The sequence below is a fragment of the Onychomys torridus genome, chromosome 22 (assembly GCF_903995425.1).
Source record: "Onychomys torridus chromosome 22, mOncTor1.1, whole genome shotgun sequence".
In the NCBI taxonomy this organism is placed as follows: Eukaryota; Metazoa; Chordata; class Mammalia; order Rodentia; family Cricetidae; genus Onychomys; species Onychomys torridus.
In genome coordinates this window covers 29396899-29417292 of record NC_050464.1, presented here as the reverse complement: position 1 = coordinate 29417292, position 20394 = coordinate 29396899, and the positions used below count along the sequence as shown (strand labels likewise).

At 51.3% G+C, this 20394-nt stretch overlaps 2 protein-coding genes and 1 non-coding gene across 5 annotated transcripts; 2 read left to right on the top strand and 1 right to left on the bottom strand.

Moving 5' to 3' along the window:
- Positions 1 to 57: 57 nt before the first annotated feature.
- Positions 58 to 3332, top strand: B3gnt4 (UDP-GlcNAc:betaGal beta-1,3-N-acetylglucosaminyltransferase 4). The gene is made up of 2 exons (XM_036172280.1): positions 58 to 112; positions 2055 to 3332. The coding sequence occupies exon 2, from the start codon at positions 2065 to 2067 to the stop codon at positions 3130 to 3132; it is 1068 nt and encodes a 355-aa protein (XP_036028173.1). The 5' UTR covers positions 58 to 112; positions 2055 to 2064; the 3' UTR covers positions 3133 to 3332.
- Positions 3333 to 3580: 248 nt separating this feature from the next.
- On the bottom strand, positions 3581 to 16192 carry Diablo (diablo IAP-binding mitochondrial protein). Of its 3 annotated transcripts, none has more exons than XM_036172178.1 (6): positions 16008 to 16178; positions 15153 to 15279; positions 11806 to 11937; positions 9420 to 9530; positions 9203 to 9299; positions 3581 to 4354 (listed from the first exon to the last, which is right to left on the bottom strand). In XM_036172178.1, the coding sequence occupies exons 1-6, from the start codon at positions 16103 to 16105 to the stop codon at positions 4158 to 4160; spliced, it is 762 nt and encodes a 253-aa protein (XP_036028071.1). In that variant the 5' UTR covers positions 16106 to 16178; the 3' UTR covers positions 3581 to 4157. The 3 variants fall into 3 exon arrangements, with proteins under 3 accessions (XP_036028071.1, XP_036028073.1, XP_036028072.1); XM_036172180.1 differs by lacking the exon at positions 16008 to 16178 and adding an exon at positions 12840 to 13326 and having other exon boundaries at positions 15153 to 15215; XM_036172179.1 differs by lacking the exon at positions 11806 to 11937 and having other exon boundaries at positions 16008 to 16192.
- On the top strand, positions 9906 to 10042 carry LOC118572865. Its single transcript, XR_004943559.1, has one exon.
- Positions 16193 to 20394: the final 4202 nt, after the last annotated feature.

Below are 20394 nucleotides of genomic sequence, written 5' to 3'. Positions count from 1 at the left end.
CCGAAGCCCCGGGGCCCCGCCCCCGAAGCCCCGCCCAGCAGGGTCTCCCAGCGCTCACCCGGAGAAGCCGCGCAGGCTCTGCCGGTGGTGCGCGGTCCCCGCGGGAGCTTAGGTAGGTCTGGTTACCGGGAGGGACGGGGACCGCACCCTGCGGGCACCTCTGCTGCTCGGCTTTCTCGGGGCCTCCGTCTCGGGTCTGCTCCGGGCGGTTGCCCGGACGCACCGCGCTGCAGGCTGCAAGAATGGAGCTGCCCCGGGCCTTTTCCCCGGAGCCTGAGGCTGCCGAGGGCCGTCTGCCAGGGCGAGGGCGCGCAGAGCCCGGGGCGAGTGGTACGGTGGGAGGATCCGGTCCCGCGGGACGGAGATTCGCACAGGGAAGTGGACTTCTCGGGGACTTCGGGTGGGTGTGGGGTGCTGCGGCGTGGGAGGGCTACCAGGTCCCGGGAGAAACCAGTGAGCCGCGCGGACGGCAGCGGACTTCGCACAGCCGCGATCCGTTTCTCACACCTGAGATCCTGGAGCAGTTACAGCTCCCCGGGCCCCCACATCCCCGCGAGGTCCAGCTCCGCTTTGCAGCCTGGGAGCTTTCTAGCAGCCTAAGAGCTTTCTAGCAGCCTCAGTCCCCTCCCGCCCCCCAGGTCTTTCACATCCTGTTACCTAAGCCACAGCAAGAATGACATTAAAACCGTGGGCACCTGTTTAGTCCTGGACTCCACCCCCAGGTGTTGCTCAAATGTCCCAAGGTCTTGTAACCTCTCCTCAGTCACATCATTAGCATTGTCTGGGTGTTCTCATGCCTGTCAGGGTGTTCCTAGCTGCGTGGCTAACGCTAGGGATGCTAGGAGAGAGGCTCTGGCCATCTCTAAGGGCAACGCGGGCGAGGCTGACCCAGAAGAATGGGAAAGATGCGTTGATGTGTATTCAGAGATTTGGCTGCCACACCTGTGACTCGGTACCCCATGTGTAGGTGTGGAGCTGGCTCTGGCTGTGGCTCCACGCTCCAGGGGAAGGAGGCACATTTGTGTGGGGGCTGGGAGTGTGGCTCAGTTGTATCATGCCTGCCTCCCAGCACCACATAACCTGCCTATGATCCCAGCACTGTTGAGGTGTGTGTGGGGGGGGGGGCGGTCAGATGTTTAACATCTGTGGCTATACAGCAAGGTTGAGGTTATTTAGGGCATGGGATCCTGCCTGAGGGGTGGCGGTGGGGGTCAGAAAACTTAATAAGCAGGGTGCAAGACGAGGCTGGGCCACACCTGGAGGAGCAAATGACAGCCAGGGTGGGAAGTAAGGGTGAGCTGTGTTACCGCAGGCTACTCCGGCGAATACCGTTTGGCTTTGGGTCACTCTAAGACTTCGTGAACCAGAACTCTAGAGAAAAGGGAGGGTGGCATGTAGCCCAATATGTAGTTCCTTGGATGAGACCTGCCCCTCCCCGCAACCTCCTCTCAAGCTGTGACTTTTGTGCCGTGAACCTGTTGCCCTGTTATGAAGTTCCCTCTCCCAAGAGGCCTGTGTCGGGCTCTATCACCCAGAAACTCAATACAGGACCTGCCAGAGGCCAGGCTGACTCTAGGCTTTGGTTCATTAGTTGTGAATCTGGAAAGCTCAGAATGTTAGGTTTAATGCTTATAATACATGTGACACAAGACTGAAGTTATGCTGTTTTCTCTAAAAAGAAAACTCCGTGTGTTTATTATGTCTCAGCTTTACGACAGCTGCAAGCCACGTGGGAGCCACGTGGGAGGGAGAGGCTGGCTGCTGAGCCCTGCCAAGAGGGTGGCACCTGGAAGGCAGGTGTTTCTAGACTTTCCTCCAGGGGAGACCTGTGCAAAGTGGCTCCTGCCCCATCATCTCAGCACTTGGAGAGGCTGAGGAGAGACTTGCCACTAGTTCAAGGTTAGGCTAGACTACTCGAAATGAGACTCTGTTTTGAAAAACCAAGACAGAGGTCCCAGAGTCAGGCAAGGATTTAGCTGAGTCGTTGCAGGTAACTCATTTTGCTGCCCAAACCAGGGCCATGTGAGCCTAGCTCAGGTGCTCTCTCCCTACAGGGCCTCAACTATGCTGCGCAGGTTGGGCTGTGTGTTGTTCTGCAGCCTTGGGGCACTGCTGCTCTGCTGTCTGCTCTTTCTGAAGGAGAGCCCGCCAGCAGGCAGCTCCGAGGCCCACCAGCACTCAAGGGCACTGCCAAGGCCCCAGCACAGCCAGTGCTCACCCAACCTAGCAATTGCTAAGGCCTCCCTGTCCCTGCCCAGCCGCCATCGCCTCTTCTTAACCTATCGACACTGCCGGCACTTCTCTATCTTGCTGGAGCCTTCCGAGTGTGCCAGGGACACCTTCCTGCTCTTGGTCATCAAGTCACAGCCTGGTCATATCGAGCAGCGTGCGGCCATTAGGGGCACTTGGGGCCGGGCTGGGAGCTGGGTCAGGGGCCGGCAGGTGAAGCTGGTGTTCCTCCTGGGGGTAGCAGGGCCTGTACCCCCAGCCCAGCTGCTGGCCTATGAGAGTTGGCAGTTCGATGACATCCTGCAGTGGGACTTTGCCGAGGACTTCTTCAACCTGACACTGAAGGAGCTGCATGTGCAGCGCTGGATGGCAGCCGCCTGCACACGGGCCCACTTCATACTAAAGGGGGACGATGACGTCTTCATCCATGTCCCCAATGTGCTCGAGTTCCTGGAGGGCCGGGATCCCGCCCAGGACCTCTTAGTGGGCGATGTCATCCACCAGGCCCGGCCCAACAGGAACACCAAGGTCAAATACTTCATCCCATTCTCCATGTACAGGGCCCGCCACTATCCACCTTATGCAGGAGGAGGCGGCTATGTTATGTCCCAGGCTACTGTGAGGCGTCTTCACACAGCCATGGAAAAGGCAGAACTCTTCCCCATTGACGATGTCTTTGTGGGGATGTGCCTGCAAAAGCTGGGGGTGAGCCCTATCCACCATGCTGGCTTCAAGACATTTGGAATCCAGCAGCCCCCGAACTCCTGGGACCCTTGCTTGTACAGAGGACTCCTGCTGGTGCACCGTCTCAGCCCCCTGGAGATGTGGAACATGTGGGCACTGGTGACAGATGGGGGGCTCAAATGTGCAGCGACCCCCAAGCCTAGCCCTGTTGTGGGTTGAACAACAGCTTTAAATGGCTGCTAACTTCCTTTACCAAGAGAAACAGATCAGGCCCCTGCTGGTCAGCAGGAAAGGAACTCATTTTTATAATGCCACCAACCTTTCCTGATTGAAAGCGCTGGTGTGAGCACGTGCTGAATGGGAGTGGATGCTGCCGGAAGGCCAGGCCCCACAACTCCCACCCCCCCAGGGCCCCTCCAACTCCCCCCCCCCAGGGCCCCTCCAACTCCCACCCCCCCAGGGCCCCTCCAACTCCCCCCCCCCCAGGGCCCCTCCAACTCCCCCCCCCCCCCCAGGGCCCCTCCAACTCCCACCACCCAGGGCCCCACAACTCCCACCCCCCCAGGGCCCCACAACTCCCACCCCACCCAGGGCCCCACAACTCCCACCACCCAGGTAGTGAAGGAAGACACTGCCTGACGGCCACAACCACTTTTTTTTTTTTTTTTTTAATGCAAACACTAAATTTCTCTTCCTTTGGACACAGCGGAGAAACTCTGGAAGGAAGGAGCGAACAAGAAGCGTGTGTTGGAAAAGCCCTGTGGGGAGCACCAGGTGAACACTGTCATGCTGAGAAACTCCCTGAGCTGTGCTCACAGGGACAAAGGACATTATAAACATAAATCTTAGAAACCAGACAGGCTCCCTCCTCTGGCGCAAACATTTAAATTATACTTGAAAATCTGAGTAATATTAAAAACTGGAGCTAAACAGCTATTGAACTTAAGGGTGTAGCAGAAAAGACCCCTCTTCCTCTGGCCCGGGTTGGTGAAACGCTTTGGGCGTGAGGTAAGATTGGCAAGAGAGGTGCCGAGTGGGACAGTGTTGAATGAACCACGTCAGGGGCTAAGAACCAGGCCCGGAAAGGCTGGGGCCAGAGAAGGGCAGGGACAGCTCCCAAAGGCTGCTTCTGGTCTGCCTGGCAAGGGCAGAGCCTGTTGTCTCCACGGAGCTGGGCAACACTAGGTGGATGCCGTCTCCCGCTTTCCCACTGAGTGAGCAGACAGGGCAGTGGGCTCAAGCCATCAATCTTCACGCAGGTAGGCCTCCTCTTCCTGGTCAGCCCTCTCGTCAACAGCTTCCTGGGTTTTCTGGTGCAGCTCCTCGGTCTGTGCCTCAGCCAGCTTGGTTTCGGCTTTCTGGGAGAGCTGGCGTACCTCCTGCACCTGCGACTTCACCAACTGGATGTGATTCCTGGCGGTTATGGAGGCCTGATCGGCTCCTGTGGAGAAGGGACCGTGCACTGAGACCACAGGCAGGCAGACAAGTCAGGCACGACGGCCTGAGGCTGCAGCTCAATCCTCACAAGGTCACCTTCCCTGACATCCTGCTCTGACTTCAGGTCTGCATCTTGCTGCTTTTCAAGAGATGACTCAGTGGTCAAGAGAGCTTGCTGCTCAAGAGGATACAAGATGGGGAGTACCCCATGTTGGTTGGTTCACAACCACCTGTAACCTGAGCTCCAGGGATCTGGTGCCCCTTCTAGGCACCTACAGGCACATACACCCACAGACACATGCACCAAATTGTTAGACAAAAAACTGGGGTCTCCCCATACAGCCCAGGCTGAATGTTTCTGTCTTCCTCATAAGATGCACCACCATACCCAGGTGGGTGCTCCATTTGAACATTTTGGGGGTGTGTGTGTGTGTGTGTCCCTGCATTTAAGGAAACGCCTAAATGTGACTTGCAGCTCAATTTAGAAGTCAGCCCATTCACCTGTTAGTTGGGTGCTGTGCTGGCTTCACATGGTTACCACAGGCTCGTCATGCACACTGGCAGTGTGGATTGTTTTAAGGGTCTCTTGCCTGGACTTAGGGTTTGGTGATTAGGCCACTCTGGCTAGCTAGGCAAGCCCTCAGGAGAGAAGAGGGACCCCACTCCCAGAACAGTACATGTACTGCAGTGTATATACCACCCCCAGCTTGTTTCTTCATGGGTGCTAGAGATCTGAACCTGGGGCCTCACCTTTGCAGAAGCGTGTTAGCCACAGAGCCGTATCTTCAGCCTGGAATTTTAGTTTTGAAGATCTAATTCTTCCCCCCAAATACCCTGGGCTTGGTGTCCACCTTTGAATGTAATTTCAACTCTCATTATTACTACTTCTATGGAATCCTTAGTTCTTCAACCTATTTTAGATTGATGTTAAGATTCTATATGGTCTTTGGTGATGTTTATATTTAACATTTGTCTCTGAAGAGGAGAAAGCAAACACTTGTGTACCTAGATCACGTGTTCGGTTGACATGCTGTCTAGTTCTCAGCCATGGAGTCTGTTAGACGGCACCACTCTCTTCTAGTTCAAGGTGGAGGAGGGTGTGCATGTGGAAGCCAGAGGACCACTAGTAGAAGCCAGCCAGCTCCCCACCCCAACCATTTCTCCGTGTAGCCCTGGCTGTCCAGGAACTGGCTCTGTGGACCATCCTGGCCTCCAACTCAGAGATCTGCCTGCCTCTGCCGAGTGCTACACCCGTTCCCTTTTTAACGCCATTTGGGTCCAGGGATGAATTCAGGTGGTCAGGTTTGGTGGCAGGAGCCTTCATTTGCCGAGTTATCTCAACACCCTAATTTCTTCATTTCCTGTGGTGCTTGCTGTGTAAACAGAAGAACTCAACAGTTTCCAGCTAGATGCACAGCTAGCTCCTTGGGGTTCTGACCCTGCATCTGTGTGCTTCAGAGGGGACTACAAAGCAGGACAGTGTGCTCAGCAAACCCAGGGACTTAAAAGCCAAGAGTTACGGAACCTTCCAAGATCTTTCAGGCAATAATGATCTCTTCATTTTACACCCCCAGCTCCTCCCCTCAGAACTGCTGGAGTAATGGCAACACTTTACCTGCATGAGTGGAAGCAGCACCCTGTAAACAGGCAGGGGCTCACAGTGATGTTCCTCTGGTGGAACGCATCCCTAGTGTGATGCTGGGCCACAGTGCCTCCCTTCCGAGACTGTAACAACCAAGACCCAGACCGGACACCGCCCCTCCTCAGGTCACCCACCCTTTTGTCTCTCAGACTCTGCCTAGTTACTCTTACTTACGTTCCAGGGTTTTCTTTTGCCTGATTTTCTGGACTTGCTTGTCACTAGTTCATGCTTTTATTCATTTACTATTTAGTAGCTGGCTGTGCCTACAGATGCGGCAGCCTGCAGGACTCTGTTCCGTCCTTCCACTGAGTGTCTTGGGGCTCAAACTCAGGTCATCAGTGCCCTTCTCTCACCAGCCCCTACGCCCACTTTCTGTATAATGTACTGAGTTAGAAGTCTAATTTATTTTTGATACCTACTCCAGCAAAGATAACCTGCCATCCATATATTTATTAGATATGCTTTATATGCATAACCACCCACGGACTACTTGTATCTGTGGAGGACAGGGTCTCACATAGACCAGGCTAGCCTCAAACTACTGATCCTCCTAAGTCCACCTCTGAGGTGCTGGTGATTACAGGCATGTATCATGTGTGGCGGTCAAGAGCTCGATAGGGGTATGCTAAGCTTTCCATATTATTTTGATAGGGCCTCTCACTGAACCTGATGCCCACTAACTGGTTAGGCTGCCTGGCTAGCCAGCTCCAAGGATTCTCTTGTGTTGCTGCCTTCCTCACCTGGGGTTACAGCTGTGTTCCACCACACCTGGGATTTTCACTGGGTGCTGGGGACACAGAGGCAGGTCTTCATGCTGGGCTGCAGACACCTGAGGCAGCTTGCCAGCCCCAGGAGCTCCTTCATAAGTCCCCTGCATGTGACAGACTGGACTTGTTCTCAGGCTCCAAATACTTACACATTTCTATTTATTCCTGCTTTAGCTTGGGACTGTTCTTTAAAGAACTCTGATTGTCATGTGAGTGCATGCCACACGTATGAGGTACCCGTGGAGACCAGGAGAGGGTCCTCTGGAAGACCAGCAAGCACTCTTAACCACAGAGCCATCTCTCCTGCCCCAGCTTGAGATTCTGAAGAGTCAGGCATTTTTTTGGGCTGTTTTTGTTTTTGTTTTTGTTATTTTGAGGTGTCAAGAAACCCAGGGCCTCTGCTGGGCTTAGTGGAACATGCCTTTAATCACCTGCCTCTGCCTCCTAAGTACACCACCGCCCGGCTAGTCTGTACTTTTTTTTTTTTTTAAAGATTTGTTTATTTATTATGCATACAGAAGAGGGCGCCAGATCTCATTGCAGATGGTTGTGAGCCACCATGTGGGTGCTGGGAATTGAACTCAGGTCCTCTGAAAGAGCAGCCAGTGCTCCTAACTGCTGAGCCATCTCTCCAGCCCTCTCCCCACTACTTTTTACAGTCAAACTTTTCCAAGTTTTAGAAAAGTAAGTTTCTTCTTTCAAACTTGACTCATGAGTAGTATTTCCAGAAGTAGAGGCAGGTGGGAAGTCTGTTTAATCAAATATAAACCTTTAATCTGCTATCAATGATCTTGTACCTACTTTTGTAGGGTAAATCAACTACTACTGTCTGTTCTAATTCCTCTTTCCAGTACCTTCCAAGAGTTTAACACTTCTGAACAGACATTTTTCCAGTAGTGCTCCCACAGGTGAGTGTGGGGGACCCCTGGGAGGCGCCTGATGTGGTTCTCAGCACCCACATCTGGTGAGCCACTCACTCCCACAATGCTGCTCTCACGCTTCCCTTTCTCAAGTTTAAGTGAACTCATTCTTCCCCAGCAGAGCAGAAAATACGATTATGCAGCACCGACTTTCAAAAAAACCTGCAGGAATGGTGGTTCGTGCCTATAACCCTAGCATTCAGGAGGCTGAGGCAGGAGGATCATTGCAACCTTAAGGCTGGCTCGGAATGCAGAGTGAGTCTCGGTCTCAACATTCCCCTCAAAATAAAATCACCCCACTACTTTAAAAAAAAAAACAAACATTTTAGGACTTAATGCTATAAGTCTCAATCTGATATCCTGATAGGAGAAAAAGTACACATCTGGTTTGGGACTGGATCAGATTAGATGTTGAACATTTAATCTTTCCTTGTAGGTCCACTGGATAGACACCAACAGTCAAATCTCACCTTGGTACAGAAGGGAAAAACACCTACATTTTTTTGTGTAGGGCACTAGCAAGAAAATAGAGCTCTGGTCCCTAGCTCCAAGGTTCCCCATTTCCAGTATGTTAACTTGTTTGTTTTTCCCCTGGGACAAGTCTTACTATGTATACCAGGCTAGTCTCAGATTCACAGGCATCCTCCTGCCTCAGCTTCCCAAGTGCTAGGGTTATAGGCATGAGCCACCACATCCAGCTCTAACATTTGCATACAGGAAAAATAAAGGCTCCATTTCCGTCTGGTCACTCCTAACTGGCCTGGTATCTTCAGAGTGGGAGTGATAATTCTAGCTCCATGTTCAAGTGCAGACATGCTCTAGCTTCATATCTGCGGTCTCATCATTTAAAAGGTCCATACACACAATGTACAAACCTTTTGACATGGTTTTACTAGTTACTGTAGACACTTGCAGCCCAACATCCATGAATGAAATACAATGTTAACACTTGGCCTGCCACTGGGGAGGATGAGACCAGCCTGTTCTACATATAGTGAGTTTGAGGCTAGCCAAAGCTATATAACAAAACCATGTTTCAAAACAACATAGAAATGGGGAAAACCTCCAAACCAGTGGTTCTCAACCCCTTTGGTGGGGGGGGGAGCACACATCCTGCATATCAAATATTTACATTACGATTCATAACAGTAGCACAATTAAATTTATGAAGTACAATAAAAAATGGGGCTGGGAGTGGTTAAGAGCACTGACTGCTCTCCCAGAAGTCCTAAGTTCAATTCCCAGCAACCACATGGTGGCTCACAACCACCTGTAATGAGATCTGGTGCCCTCTTCTGGCCTGTAGGGATACATGCAGGCAGAATACTGTATATGTAGTAAATAAATAAATCTTAAAAAACATCAAATAAAAAAATGTATGTTTGGGGGTTACCATAACATGAGGCACTGGATTCCAGGGTCACAGTACTAGGAAGGTTGAGAAACCACTGCTCTAAAGATATCTGTATCATCAATCACTAAACTAAAAGGAAAGAGGCACAAAGAACCCAGCCTCTGCCTACCAGTCTGATAGGCAGCCTCCGCAGCCATCTCAGAAAGACCTACTGCAGTCATCCAAGTGGTTTCCAGCTTCAAGTATTCCTGCTGTTTTGAAGTCATCTGTAAGATCAGAAAAGAGCTCCAGAGACCATGAAGGGGTTAACACAGTTACTCTCAAGGTAACAGTTTGGACACCACAATGAAGACCATTACATGGAAATGACTGACACGTGTGCTCACCTCAACTCTGGCTCCTATAATCACCTGCCACACTTCATCTTCCTCCTGTGAATTCATTTTCCCAAGTAAACTTGTATATTGTCGATACAGAGATGCTAACGTATAAACGGCCTACGAACACAGAATAAATGAGTGTGTAAAAAAGTGAGGCACACTGGAAGGATTAGTGACAGTCACACCTTCAAAAAACAAAGTCCTGGGGTGGTAGTGCATACATGTGATCTCAGCACTCAGGATGTGGCCAGGAGGATTGCAAGTTCAAGGCCAGCCTGAGCTACATATTGAGACTGTCTCAAGCATATAAGGATTGGGCTGGAGAGATGGCTCAGAGGCTAAGAGCACTGGCTGCTCTTCCAGAGGTCCTAAGTTCAATTCCCAGCACCCACATAGCAGCTCACAACTGTCTGTAACTCCAGTTCTAGGGGATCACACATTCACAAAGACACACATATAGGCCTAACACCAATGCACATTTTAAAAAAAAAGGATATTTTGTCCACTAGGCTGTGGGGTTCTTGTTCCTCCTCAGTCAGAGCTGGAGGCCAAGATCAGCCCTTGAGTGTCATGGATTATAGTCATCAGGACTACCAGTGGGCAGTCCTGTTTTCCTGCCTCAGACATTCAACAGAGAGGGAGGAGGGGGAGGCTGACCCTGTTACAAGCTCTTGCAGAATTCAGTTTCCAGAGCACAGGCTGGACAGTTCATAACTAACCCCTATGATTCCAGCTGAAGAAGGCCCACCCCAGCCTTCCTGGGCACCTGTATGCACTCCTACACATGTACATAAATCAAAACCCCATTACGGTCAATTGGCTCTTCCTCCTTGTGCCTCACTGGGCTGTATGTACCAGTGCAGGAAGTAGAGGCAGCATCCAGGACATCAGTCAAATTGTTTATATTTTTTTTAGACAGGTTCTCACTATGTCGATTAGGCCCGTCTAGAATTCAGAGATCTACCTGCCTCTGCCTCCTGAGTGCTAGGGTCACACATAAGCCTGCCTTTTAAATTTTTTCATTAGCAACAGAATCTCTGAATTTGAGACCAGCCTGGTCTACATAGTGAGTTACAGAGCTATACTGTAAACTCTGTCACCAAAAAAACTAAAAATTTCCGGGCAGTGGTGGCACACGCCTTTAATCCCAGCACTCGGGAAGCAGAGGCAGGTGGATCTCTGAGTTCAAGGCCAGCCAGGGCTCCAGAGTGAGAGCCAGGACAGCCAAGGCTGTTATACAGAGAAACCCTGTCTCGAAACCAAACAACCGTGAAGTGCTGTTGGCCGTTCAGGCAGATGCAGAGAAAAAGAAATGCATAGAAGACTGCCCTGCTTGCTGTGCTGCTGTCCGAGATGCTTCCCCGACAGCCCTCCTCCAAAGCAGCCAGGACTGGAGCCAGGGACCGCTGCCTGCTTGCTGCCTGCTTGGAGGTGAATGTATGTATCACGGATCCTCTTTGAACCCTAGTGAACCAGATGAGCTATTTTAGGGACTACGCTATCTGCTTTGACCTTCATCCTCCTGCCTCTACCTCCCCAGTGCTGGGTCATGTGTGTGCACCACCATGTTGTTGAGAATACACCCAAGGCAAGCCTTCTAAATGAGCCACTACAAAAACCCAGCCTCAGCAACATTTTTGTTGTTGTTTTTCAAGACAGGGTTTCTCTGTAGCTTTGGTGCCTGTCCTGGACTAACTCTGTAGCCCAGGCTGGCCTCAAACTCACAGAGATCCGCCTGCCTCTGCCTCCCAAGTGCTGGCATTACAGGCATGCGCCACCCTCCCCACCCCCTTCTCCCCCACTAAAGTGCTAATTTTTTTTTTTTTTTTGAGCTGAGGATTGAACCCAGGGCCTTGTGCTTGCTAGGCAAGCGCTCTACCACTGAGCTAAATCCCCAACCCCAGCAACATCTTTTTTAAAGGACCAGACTGCAAATATTTGAGGCTCAAGAGCCTTATGACCTCTGCTAAAGCTACTCAAACATAAGCCTTGCTGAGTTCCAATAATTCCAAACACAGCTATTGACTAGATATGGTTGTGAGCCACAGTTTGCAAACTGATGGTTTAGCAGATCAGTGCTTAAGCGGGAAGTGAAGAGTGTAGCTCTGTAGAAGAGTATTTGCCTGGCATCATAAACCTCTGGGTTCCATCTCTTCACACTGAGAAACAAAACCAAAACTGCACAAAAGGAGCCGTACTGGGCTGGAGAAATGGCTTAGAGGTTAAGAGTACTGGCTGCTCTTCCAGAGGTCCTGAGTTCAATTCCCAGCACCCGCATGGCAGCTCACAACTGTCTGTAACTCCAGTTCCAGGGCATCTGACACCCTCACACCAATGCACATAAAGTAAGGTTAAATAAATTATTTAAAAAAAAAAAAAAAAGGAGCGGTACCTTCGTATACTCGGTGATTGCTTCGATCAGAGCGTAGGTGGTTTGGGACAGAAAGGTGGAGGTGCCATCGGTCACCAAGGACACAGCCCTCCTCATTAATGCTTCGTTACTAAGGGAGTAAGGCTCCGATTTCTGGAAGACAAACAGCAGCCGACTTCCAACCTGAATAAGGCTTAAGATGAGGGCTCCATGGTCTCAGAGCCTCCTGCGCTTGTGTGGGCGGACCTACAGCAGCAGCACACTTCTTTGGGGTAACTTTTCAGGCCTTCTATTTGGTGATTTAAGATAGCATAGAGACATGATCTCAGGGTAATGTTTCTCTCCACTGTCATTCACCTAGAAGCTGAGTGTCAAGGGAGCTGTGCAGAGTCTCACAGAAAACTACCAAGTCCGTGTTGAGGTACTATTAGCAGGAAGACCTCAGAGATCCGATGTGAACAGCACAGTCTGACGGTGAATGGGTGGACGTGGGAAGAGAACCTGAGAAGACTGAGTAGAACAGAGGAGAGCTCTTCACTATAACCTCAGCTGTTACACCGAGAAACAAAAATCACTAGAACCCTACATCAGAATGGAGGGATTTGGTCACAAAAACTAAAAAACCTGTGGCTCATCTCAATAACCTTTGTTCCTTCTCACAAAGACCTCGCTGTCTCAAAACCAACTGCTCTGTGATCTACTTACTGTCTTGGTTTTGCTGCGTGGAGTGTAAAACCCCAGAATAACTGTTAAAAGCAGCATGACTCTGAAAGTTAAATCAAGGATTTCGTCATATCTATAGTTCATACATACCTCAAACTGAAGAGGACACAGATGGACAGCTGCTCATGAGAAGGGAAATGTTGGGATAGCATCTTGAAAAGCCGAGTGTAACAATGCTAACTTTACAATGTGTGCTCACTCATTTCTGGTGTGGCACCATTACTTTTTACAGACGATGAATCCACACACAGAAATCACATCCCTAGTTAAACCTCAAAGCAAACGTTCTCCGAACCCCGTGAACGAAGTAAGGAAAGCTCTAAGGGACTCACTTGGTGCTGGGGAAGCTAAGACTGAAATGGGTACATCCTTGGAAGGAGGGAATCAAAGGCCGGTTGGCACAGAGAAAGGAAACTGGATAGGGTCTCGGGGTGCAGGCAGAACTGGATACAGCTTGGCTCCGTCTGCAGCATGTAGTGGAGTCGTGGGAGTTTGGAAGAGCAGAGGCTGCTACAGGGGCGTGACTGCAGAGCTCTAGTCTCGTGGCCCAGAACTGACTAGTAGCTGGGACGCAGAAAGTAGTGTATCCACAGAGGGCAGACCCCACAACTCTCAGAGAAAAACAGAGGATGCTGGGGGCTCAGCTGCTAGAGGCACTCGGCTGCCGAGCGGACGACCCGTTCACCCCCAGGGCCAACTCTTGCAGCTGTCCCGATACCTCAGCCACCACACAAAATAAATGTCATTTTAAGAGGGCTGTCTTGTCGTCAGTTCAAGTGGACACTTTAGAGCTGAGGTTCAACAGCATGCAGGTGACAGCTGAAATGAGACAGATGGGGTGTTAACTAGCCTCAGGTGCTAAAAGTACTTGCAATAAATGGATACAAAAGTATCAGGACTAGTTTGCTGAAGTGAGCTTGCTGGTTTCTTATCTAGCTCTTCTCTAAAGCACATATCCAGTGATTAAAAAAAAAAAAAGTTTCCATTCCAGCTGCTCACTATAGCTCCACTGGGCTCTCACTGACATCTTGTAACTTTCTTCCTACGGGGACCCACTCCTCCGTCTCAGCAAATGACAATTCTCCCTCACTCCTCTGCTGCCTGCCAGTATGATGACCACCATCTCATCTAGACTGTAACAGTAGCTCTAGATATACCTTAAAACCTATACAAGATCACAATATTCCAAGAACAAATACTCCATGGCCTGTTCAGAATAAAATCTAAAGCCTCACAATGATCCACAAAAATCAAATCACAGCACATGATCCCTGGTTACCTCTGTGACCACACCTATTAGACAGTTCCTCGGTCCACTCAGCCCACCTTGCTTTGCTGCACACCATACAAAATTCAGCTTCAGGCTTTTGCCCACAATCCCCCGCTGCAGGCTTCTCCCTTAGAAGCTTTCTCAAAGCACCCATACACAAAGGGGTCCCATCCCACTGCACCCTAGTTCCTTCAGATTACATCACCCGCTGACTTTTCTTTCTTGTGGTTTTTCGAGACAGGATTTCTCTGTGTAGCCTTGGGCATCCTGGAGCAGGCTGGCCTCGAACTCAGATCTGTCTGCCTCTGCCTCTAAAGGCATGTGCCACCACTGTCAAGCTGTTTTGTTTTCTTTTTTGAGACCTCTCAAGATGTAACTAACACAAGCTAACCTCAAGGTCTGGATTTCCCTGCCTTGGTCTCCTCCCCAGTGTTGGGATTACAAGAATGTACCACTACACTCAACTTATATTTGCTTGTTTTCTACCCAGAATGTGTGTTTTATGAGAGCAAGCATTTCTATTTTTCTCTCCTCTTGCCTTCCCAGTGTACAACACGAAACCGTTCTTCAGTGAAGTCCTGCTGAAGACGGGCCTCTGCGGCAGACCACCATACTTTTACCTCAGTCTGCCCTTTGTGCATCTTGAAGTACTGTTTAGCCCCGTTCTGACTAGGTGACCTGAACTTGGTTCCTGGCTAACTCTCTGGCCTCACCTATTACACAGTTCCTCATTCCACTCCTGACCCTACCCTCCCACTCCTAATCTTGAAGACAGGATGTTCCTCAAGTAAGTTAGCCTAAACTGGCGGGCGGGATCTAAGATGGTTGCCAGTGACAGCCAAGCAATCTCTAACTTCCTCCCAGTCCCAAGGAGAGTCAATGGATGCACCCTCCGGTGCCAGGACAGTTGACAATTACCTCAGTGAAAACTGAACCATTAAAAAAAAAAAAGTGGCATATGAATTCCCAGGAAATAGCCACCCATTCTCAGAAAAACATGATTACTCCTCCCCTGTTTTAGCCTACCACCCCACTTCTTAATTCTTTTGAAATGTATTTTTAACCTCTGGAGCTTGAGAAGCTCATTGGCAAAGTTTATCTTTAACTTCCATGTTTGGTACAAGGATAAAGGTCTACTTCCCAGTTCAACTGATGCTCAGTTTCACTGGTTCCTCAATTTAGGGTGCTGGAGTCGGGGCAGGAAGCGGTAACAGTACCGTTCCCACAACATCACGAGACAATGGAATCGGGAAATCTGCTCAACTCCGAGAAGATGCCGGTATAGCGCAGTGCACACACAGCATCATGGGAAGCGGCATAGTGAAACTATGGCAGCTTCACTACACTGGGAAAGAGTCACATGCCCGCCCCATACCTGAGCAATAGGAACTGCACACAGGGTCATGCCGAATCCAGCCAACATAGTTTTGTGCCATGGTCTTATCAATTCTGAGAAACAGCGTTTTTTAGAGTTCGCCACGACGGGAGCACGCTGTCCATACCTGGAAGCATAAGTCAAGTTTTAAAAAGCACCAATCAATCTGTACAAGGCTCCTGGGTCTGCAGGAGTTGGACCAAGCAGGAAACTAAATGAGGAAGTAGCAGCGGACTTCCAAAAAATAAAAAATAAATAAATAAAATAAACCACAGGGTGGCCTGTTAAATCCCAGAAACCGACAGACAGGGTGGTGGCAAGCCTTTAATCTCGGCACTCGGGAGTCGAGAGTTCCAGCCCAGCAAGTGCAACAGGCCAATGCGCTTGGGCGCCTTCCACTAGGTGGAGAAGTTTAAAAGTTGCCTCGGAGCCGCTCAGCAACCCGACGCCAGGATCAAACTCTCCCGCCCGCAGGATTTGGTCCGGACCCCGGGCAGCGGCCCGGGCTCCAGGAGTCTCTAATGGTCCCTGCTAGCGAAGCCGGGGAGCCCGCTGCCGGAGGGCGCCGCTGGCGTCGGGTGCCCGACTCTCCCGGGACGCGCGCTAAGCACGCGCTGCCAGCCCGGGCCTGCAGCCAGCGCCGTGGCCCGTCTGTCCCTCGGTGTCCCGGGGCACTCTGAGCTGACTGGAGGCTCAACGGCCCCATGAAGGCAGCCGGGCTTGGAGGACCCGCTTTCGGGAGCCCGGGATGGAGGACGCGCGGCGGAGGCGGTGCCCGCCTCCAGGTTCGGAGGGAGGCGCTGCGGGGCCCGGCTCCTCTCCGCCGCTTCCCCCTCTCTGCTGCCGCGGCCGTACCTGAACAGGGAGGCGATGCTCCGGCACGTCCAACTCCTCAGAGCCGCCATCCCGCGGCGGACAGACGCCGGACGCACACGCCGGAAGTGACGCAGCATAGCGGGCAGCGGGGCCAGCGCGGCCGGCTCCCGGGAGCCCAGGGCCTCATGGCCACGCCCCCACCGGAGGACGCAATTGTGATTGGACGGGCGGGAGGGGCGGGGCGGGAGCGCTTAGGGAACGGCTGTAACGGTCGCACCTGGCGTTCAACCGCTCGCTCGGACTTCGGCGCGGAGCGCGGCCGGCCCCGGGGCTGGGAGGGTGCTGAGCGGGTGCTGGGCGGGTGCGGAGCGGGTGCTGGGCGGGTGCCGAGGAGCGGGGCCGCGCCCCGGAACGCGGGCGGTGGGCTGGGATCGGGGCGGGGCCGCGCCTGGAGAGGGGAATGTGCTCAGACGGGAGGGGCCGGATGGCGGCGGGGCGGGGCGGGGCCCACGCGGGGCGGGGCCGGGGCGGGGCCAGGGCGGGGCGGGGCCCGGGCGCTGTCACTTCAGCACCAGGAAGTAGGTGGTCCAGCCGGCCAGCAGCAGCGCCCCGATGAGCACCGTGTAGCTGAGGAGCACGAAGGCGAGCAGCTCTCGCAGCAGCTGCAGCACGTGGACGGTGGACCAGGCCGGCATCGCCCTGCAGAGACGTGGATCCTCAGCACGCGCAGGGTGCGTGCGGCGGGACAGCACTCTTCCGAGGCCAAGGGAGCCCAAAGTGCTGTTCGGAACTTAAAAAAAAAAAGTGCCTTCTAAAGCAGCAGTTGCCCGCCGCACACTCTCTCACTGGGCGTCTGAGCTCCAAAAGGGGAAAGAGCCTGGCCTTTCCCAGTCCTCACTTTGCATTAGCCTCCAAACTGGCCCCCCCCTCTTGCTACCGTCTCTTGCATTTTTAATGCAGTTGGTGCCGCTAATGGGCTGGTGTGGAGGACAGCTTTATTTTCCCTTCACTCAAGCTGCAGCCCTGTCTGTGGGTCTGCCTTGGCGTGGAGGTGAAGCAGCAGGCCATTGCTTATTTCCTCCGTCATTTTCCTGACCCCTGTATTGTCGATGGTAGACTTTTAAGGATTTGTGTGTGTGTGTGTGTGTGAGAGAGAGAGAGAGCCCCAGCATGCTTGCCTTATGGCCTGTCAGGATTAAAACTGAAGGGCGCCAAGTGATGGGTACCTATCTGATCTTGGGCTCACATCCTTCCCGATATAAGCTTTACGCACCCCATCCTTGCAAATTTCACCTAAGATGCCAAGAGTCATCTTCACTGCTGCCTTGCCTGGCCGAGCCCCTCAATGCTAGCCTCTAGCTTCCCACTCTTCCCAGTTTACTCACTTGGCTAAGTTTCCACGACTCCGCCACAGCTTCCACAGCTTTCCTCTGGTCTGGCAAGGGTAGGCTTGCGCACACTCCAGCGATCTGGGCAGGGCTGAGAGGTCTTCAGGCAGCAGAAGCACTCAACAACTAGGTGTGGTCTCTCGACCAATTACAACCTCCGTGTGGTTTCCGAGCTCCCAGGGAGCTGCGCACAGGCAATCGTAGGCCAGGCGGGGCACTGGCAACCCTGCCCGCCCTCCACCGCCTGTGTACCTCCACAGTCCACAGGATGAGGCATCAGCGGTTTTCAAGGCTCCTGACTTAAATGGGCTGCACAAGTGGCACACTAGGGGGTATTTCAAGCCCCTTCTTGTCTTGTTTGTCTAAACACTCCAGCTGGGCTGTACTTCCAATATGTCTAAAACTGAGAGCAGCCCTGTCAAGAGACTAGGACCGGGCAGAACCACTGCACATTCACAACTGTCTTACTAACGGGAAAGCCGCTGTCTGAAGTAAAGGCAAGTGTGAACATGCACACGTGTACGTGCGAACCATAGATGAGAGCCCCAGAGTGCATGATCCTAATTTACAGAGTTTAGCAGTTTGCAAACTCATTACCCAGTTTAGCCACTTCCAAGTTCAACTACAGAAGGGAAGCAACAGAAGGAGCCGGCGGGAAAGCACACTCTCCCGTTCCCCGATGTAAGAGCGACGGAAAAGCCAGCGAAATACGCAGTTTATTCTTCTGCTTATACCAGATTATGAAGACTATTTTTCGACCTTTGGAAAAGCAGGCAGTGTGGACGTCAACCCTTTTATAACATCATCATCCAGAAGCAAATGGCCCCTTAATTTAATCAGGATCTCTTATTATCAAATCATTGCCTCGGTGAAGCCTGCTCGAAAAAAGGGGCAGAACATCAACACGCAGCTCAGGAAGCCAGGGAGTAGTAATTGCTCCCCCAGAGGACTGGACATCTGAAGGGCACCCATGCACTGCCTCATCACAAGATGGGAAGGATGGCTGCGATGTATACCATCACCTAGACCAGAGTGACAGATGAAAGGCCAAGCTGTTCGAAATACACCTCCCTTCCCTCCTCACTCATCCTTCAAATGGGTGCCTCAAGGCAGTTATGTGGTTTATACTTTGTACCATCTGCAAACCTGCCAAACTGGGGTGTTTTATAACAATAGAGTAACCACAGCTAAGAAATACTACAGGGGGCTGACAAGATGGCTCAGCAGGTAAAAGAGCTTGCCACCAGCCCTGACAACCTGAATTCGATCCTCAGGACTCAGGGTGGAAGGAGAGCCAACTTCTTGAAAGCTGTCCTCTGATTTCTGCAAGTGTGAATGTGTAAATACACGCATACACACATACTACATGAACTGTAATAAAGAACTACAACATGGGATGAAATTCACATTAATCCATTTATCAATAAGGAGATATTATACCTTCTGTCTCCTTCTTCTGCCTGATAAGGCAACTCTGTCATCATAACATGACTAAATACATCAGATCCTAAAGTACACCAACAACCTAGAGGTAACTCTGTAATCTGCGTTCCTGTGCTCTGCTGTCTTTTATAATGGCCTCTCTTCCCCTCGGCTTCAGATACGTAGTTCATTTTGCTGCCTAAAAATTTACTCGGCATGGAAATCCTAGCACTTGGTAGTGTGAGGATTGAATTCAAGGCCAGCCTGAGCTACAGAGGGAGACCTTGTCTCAACAACAGAAGTATGTCTGCTTCAGACCACAAACATTTCCTCCCGGGGTCAAGCCACGGGGCCTTTTTCTTTTTCTCTATGTGGTTCTGAGGATTAAACCCAGGGCCATATGTGTGCTCAGCAGCACTCTATTACCTGTTAAATGAATTCCCCTGCCTCCCCCGACACCAGTTGGGGTTTTTTCTGTCTTTCTTTTTGAGACAGTGTCTCAATGTTTAACCCAGCTAGCCTTGAACTCTCAACCCTTCTGCCTCAGCCTGCTGATGCTCACAGGAAAGGCATGTACGCCACTGTGTCCAGTTTAGCTAACCTTTTATGTATAACTGAGAACAAGGCAGGCGGGCCAGCATGCAATGACCAGTCAAACCCCGACGCTAGTGTGAGCAGAGCAGGGGGCTGGAGCTCATGAGGAGGCCTTCGGGATCTTAGGAAGTATCCCTTTTCAAGCTTTCCTCCCTTGACGATTCTCTCTTGCTCTACAATCCATCCAGTTAAAGCACTTAGGGTCTGGATTTAAGGCAACCGAAGATGTGTAAATTAATGGTGTCTGTGTAGATGTCTTTAATCAGGATGGCCGGTGCAGCAGAAGCCATCTAACCAACTCAACAAAAGTGCAGACATGGTGTAACCACCCTCTCTAAGAATCAATGTTCACCCCTTTTCAGCTAGAGCACACTCTTAGAGACAAAGAGCTTTGAGTGCTAAATGATCTTACATCAAAGGGCATAATATATGATTACCACCACTTTCTATTTGTATACAAAGGAAGCAAGTGTGTGGTTTTAAAAAAGTCTTCTGCTGAGGACATGTTTGGAACTGACCTTGCTATGCTCTGAGCAAGCAAATATAGATGCAGACGTATGGGATTACAGCCGAGTATCTGTTCTCTGGACAAATACTCCAGCCAAGCAGGCTTGACTAGACTTGAACCGAATCCCAGGCGTGAAAACAGTGAGGAGAAGGTGGATTGCATTCCCTGGCAGCTGAGACGAGCCCCTACTGGGGCTCAGAGGTAAAACCAACTCCCTAGGAAAACGAGAGTCTGAACGAGTGTTCTGAGCCAGGAATGTTTCCCGTGTGGGAATCACCCACCCTCTACTCCCCACCCTCCAGATATTATCAAGGCTAAATTATTTCCATGAGAAACAAACATTATCTTTGCCACCCTTTATTCCTGTTTTTTGTTTGTTTGAAGATTTATTATTTATACAATGTTCTGTCTGCAGGCCAGAAGAGGGCACCAGATCTCATTGTAGATGGTTGTGAGCCACCATGTGGGTGCTGGGAACTGAACTCAGGACCTCTGGAAGAGTAACCGGTGCTCT